Genomic DNA, 4,374 nt, shown 5'->3' with positions numbered 1-4,374 from the left:
GCTAGCTGGGTGCAACTAGGTCACTGCGGCTAGCTAGCTACAGTTAACTGTAGCAAGCTGTAGCTAGCTGTAGCTAGCTGTAGCTAGCTGTAGCTAGCTGTAGCTAGCTATAGCTTGCCACAGCTAGCTGTAGCTTGCTAGCCACAACCAGCTGGCTGCAACTAGCTGTCAGCAGCTAGCCATGGAGTGAACAGCTAGCTGCAGCGGGGCCTAGCTAGCCCCAGCTAGCCATGGCTGTGGAGCCTTTGTTAGCTGCAGATGGCAGCAGCAGCTAGCCGTAGCTAGCCGCTGCAGCCCTCAGCTAGCCACAGCTAGCTGCAGCTGCGTTTGGCTGCGAGCAGCAGCAACGGGGGATAATCTGTGGGCCTGCAGCTGCTGCTGCAGATAGAAAGAACTCTTTTTGCTGCTGAGTGTTTTTTGATTTATTTAATTTAATTTTAATTTGAATTTCAAGGCCAGTCGAAAAAGCCTTTCGGGCTTCCGGTGAATTGACCCGCGCGCCCACCAGACTCGGGGGAAACGGGGGCCATTTTGGCTCAATTTGCTGGCAAATTTGTTGCAATAAATGCAGAAAAGTAAATTAAATTGATTTAAATGATTAATTTGATTAAATGAGCTCAAAAGACTGGCAAACTGGCGAAGACAGCAGGCGGCGGCTGCTGCTGCTCCCAGCAGCAGCGCCGGCGGCGTGGTCAGTGGAGCGGCGGCGCCATTTCTGTCTATTTGCGGGTCAAAATGCTCCATTTTGTGTTTAATTTGTAAAACTTGAACAATAAATTGCAAAAATTAAATATTTTAAACGCCATTGACTGCCTTTAGGCCTCAACAGCCCCCGCCGGTTGTTGAATTCAAGAGGCGCCGCTGCCGACAGCGCGCGCGCAGATTCCGCGTCAGAGCCGCCATTTCCAGCTGCTTAGCCTTGTCTTTGTCGTTTAAAACTTCATTTAATGCTAAAATATCTTTTATTAATTCACAATTTTGGCGAAAATTGCGAAAGTCTGGCCTGGAGCTGCAGCGGAGCAAGCGGTGACCAGTGGTCCACTGGCAGCAATGGGCCGCCGCGGCCCCCCGGCAGCAGCAGGAGCAGCAGCAGCAGCAGCAGCAGAAGACGGGGAGAAGCAGCAAAATGAAAAGCTGAGGAGCGAAACAGCTGCTGCTGTTGCTGCAGCTCTTGCTGCCTGCAGACCAGCAGCAGCAGCAGCAGCAGACGCAAACGACAATGAACAAACAAGAACTTCTTCGCCCTCCAGCGTCCCCTGCCTGTCGTTTCCTTCTGCGCAGAAGCAGCAGCAGCAAGAAGCCGAAGCCGAGGCAGCAAAAGCAGCAGCAGCAGCAGCAGCAGCAGCAGCAGCAAAGCCGGCAGCAGCAGCGGCAGCAGCAGCTCGCGGCGTTTCCCCCGGCCGCTTCCTGTGGGGCCTCCTGAAGCGGGGTGTCTTGGCAGCTTCCGTGGCGTTTGCTTTTTTTCTTTTTATTTCTTTTCCATTTTTTCCTTTTTTGGATTTGCTGATCGCAGTTGACCCTTCTCCGCTGCGCAACTTCTCCGTCGCTTGCTTCTACCCGATTCCCGCAGCAGGCTCGGGGGCCTCGAGCGAGCTGACCTCCGCGCAAGCAGCAGCAGCAGCAGCAGCAGCAGCAGCAGCAGCAGCAGCAGCAGCAGCAGAAGCTTCCCCGTGCGCGCAGCTGCTGCACGTCTTGCGCAGCTGGGGCTCTCAGCCGCCCTTCGCCTCCTTCGTCTCGCTGGCCCAGTCCAGCGCCCTGTGCACTCTGGGGGCCCTTCGAAGGCTCGGGGGGGCCCCCCTGCTGCCCTCCGAAGCTGCTGCACGGAAATCCGTGCAAAACTGGGGGCCCCTCTTGGCCACAGTGCTGCTGCTGCCGCGTTTGTCGCACTCGCCGGTGCAGCTGCCGTGCGAGTCTTGGGTGTACGTACACTCCGCGCGCAGCAGCCGCGAGCTGGTCAGCGACGCGATCCGCACGGAAAGCGCCGACCAAAGCCCCGATTACGCACATAAATCGACTCCAAATCAAAAAATAAATCCAATTATTCCAAAGTTCGACGAAAATGCGCCACTTTTTCCCCTCCAGACCTTCGACTTCGTCGTGGTCGGCGGCGGCAGCGCCGGCTCCACCCTCGCCGGGCTCCTCAGCAAGCTCGCGCTCGACGAAGCCGAAGACCAGCAAGAATTCCCTTTTGAAAACAAAAGTCTTGGAAAAATAAACAACTCCACTTCAAACTCAAACGCAGGAAACAGCCCCAGCAGCCACCTGCAGCACCAGCAGCAGCAGCAGCAGCAGCAGCAGCAGCAGCAGCAGCAGCAGCAGCAGCAGCAGCAGCAGCAGCAAGGCAGCAATAAAACAGCCAAAAGACGCAAAAGAAAACCCAATATTCTCCTTATAGAGGCGGGGGGGTGGCCAGACTTGCGTTCTTTTTCTCCAGTGAGAATTCCCGCGAGAACATTTGAAGGACAGACCAGCGATATGGACTGGAAGGTCAAAACCGAGAAGCAGCAGTTCGCTTGCCAGGTAAAAGCTGCAGCAACTGCAGCAGCAGCTGCAGCAGCAGCTGCAGCAGCAGCTGCAGCAGCAGCTGCAGCAGCAAATGTAGCGGCAACTGCAGCAGCAGATGCAGCAGCAGGTGCAGCAGCAAATGTAGCGGCAACTGCAGCAGCAGATGCAGCAGCAGATGCAGAAGCAGATGCAGCAGCAGATGCAGCAGCACTGCAGCAGTAAATGTAGCAGCAGATGCAGCAGCAAGTGCAGCAGAAACTGCAGCAGCAAGTGTAGCAGCAAGCGTGACAGCAGATGCAGCAGCAACTGCAGCAGCAAATGTAGCAGCAACAGCAGAAGCAACAGCGAGCCCAAAAGCAGTCTTTAGTGATAAAAGCCAAAGAGCAGCACAGTTTAAATAGCGTGTTTGCTGCTGCAGTTTTGCTGCTGCTGCAGTTGCTCTGCTGCAGCAGCTCATTCGCTGTTGCAGTTGCTTTGCTGCTGCTGCTCTGCTGCTGCACACCCCTGGCCGCTGCATCTCCCGCGTTGCTGCCGTTTCTCTGCTGCTGCCGCTGCTGCTGCGCGAGCGGCGCTGCTGCTGCCGCTGCTGCTGCTGCCGCTGCTGCTGCTGCCGCTGCTGCTGCTGCCGCTGCTGCTGCAGCAGCAGCAGCAGCAGCAGCAGCAAGTGCGTGCTGCTGTTTGCTGCTGCAGGGGCTGCGCGGGGGCCGCTCCAAGTGGCCCCGCGGCAAAGCTTTGGGGGGCAGCAGCTTGCTGAACTATTTGCTGTTTGTGAGAGGAGCAGCAGCAGACTACAGCAGCTTTGCGCGCTGCAGCAGCAGCAGCAGCTGGCTGCCGCAAAACGTCAACAGCATTTTCAAAAACCTCGAAACTGTCAACTTCCCCGCAGACAAAGACATCAGGTGACGTCTGCTGCTGCTGCTGCTGCTGCTGCTGCTGCTGCTGCTGCTGCTGCTGCTGCTGCTGCTGCTGCTGCTGCTGCTGTTGTTGCTGCTGCTGCTGCTGCTGCTGCTGCTCGTGGTGGTGGTGGTGGTGGTTGTGGTGGTGTTGTTGTTTGCGCTGCTGTTGCTTTGCCGCTGCACTTGCTGCTGCTGCTGCTGCTGCTGCTGCTGCTGCTGCTGCTGCTGCTGCTGGAGGCGGGCGAGTGTGGGGTTTGTTTTGCTGCTGCAGAGGCAGCAGCGGGCCAATTGAAGTCAACATTCAGCAGGCCCTGGACTTGCCAGTTTTGGCTTTTTTGAGAAGCGCAGAAGGCCTTGACAGAAGCCTCCGGGGGTCCCCGCTGCAGCAGCAGCAGCAGCAGCAGCAGCAGCAGCAGCAGCAGCAGCGGGGGAGGCCGAGGCGGCGCGGGCCCCGCGCCAAGGCGCTGCGGACCTTTCCCGAGAGGCTGCGGCTGCGGCTGGAGGTGCAGCAGCAGCAGCAGCAGCAGCAGCAGCAGCAGCAGCAGCAGCAGGCAGCAGCAGAGGAGCAGCAGCAATTCGAAATAAACCAAGACTACAACGGCAGCAAAATGACAGGCCCTTCTCTTTTTCAATTTAATACAAAAGAGGGAAAACGCTGGGGGCCTCTGGAGGCGTTTTTGCTGAAGCGGCGGCTGGACGAGGCGGGTTTTTGAATTTGAACAAAATGAAAATAAATTGCATTTAAATTGCATTTAAATTGCATTCAAATTGCATTTAAATTGCATTTAAATTCCATTTAAATTGCATTTTTTAAACTGCATTTGAATTGCGTTTATATTGCATTTGAATTGCGTTTAAATTGCATTTAAATTGCGTTTAAATTGCATTTAAATTGCGTTTAAATTGCATTTAAATTGCATTTTTTAAATTGCATTTAAATTGCGTTTAGTTGCATTTAAATTGTTAAATTGCA

The 4,374-nt window shown here is 55.2% G+C and overlaps 1 protein-coding gene across 1 annotated transcript; it reads left to right on the top strand.

Moving 5' to 3' along the window:
* Window positions 1-1,050: 1,050 nt before the first annotated feature.
* Window positions 1,051-4,114, top strand: ENH_00033550 (glucose-methanol-choline oxidoreductase, putative; the record flags this gene model as incomplete). Its single annotated transcript, XM_013580282.1, has 3 exons — window positions 1,051-2,520; window positions 3,196-3,404; window positions 3,673-4,114. The coding sequence occupies 3 exons, from the start codon at window positions 1,051-1,053 to the stop codon at window positions 4,112-4,114; spliced, it is 2,121 nt and encodes a 706-aa protein (XP_013435736.1).
* Between the last annotated feature and the right edge of the window lie 260 nt (window positions 4,115-4,374).

Source organism: Eimeria necatrix, genomic scaffold, assembly GCF_000499385.1.
Source record: "Eimeria necatrix Houghton genomic scaffold, Enh_scaff244, whole genome shotgun sequence".
Lineage (NCBI taxonomy): Eukaryota > Apicomplexa > Conoidasida > Eucoccidiorida > Eimeriidae > Eimeria > Eimeria necatrix.
Note: the sequence above shows the minus strand (reverse complement) of the source record. Positions and strands in the feature narration are given on the sequence as shown.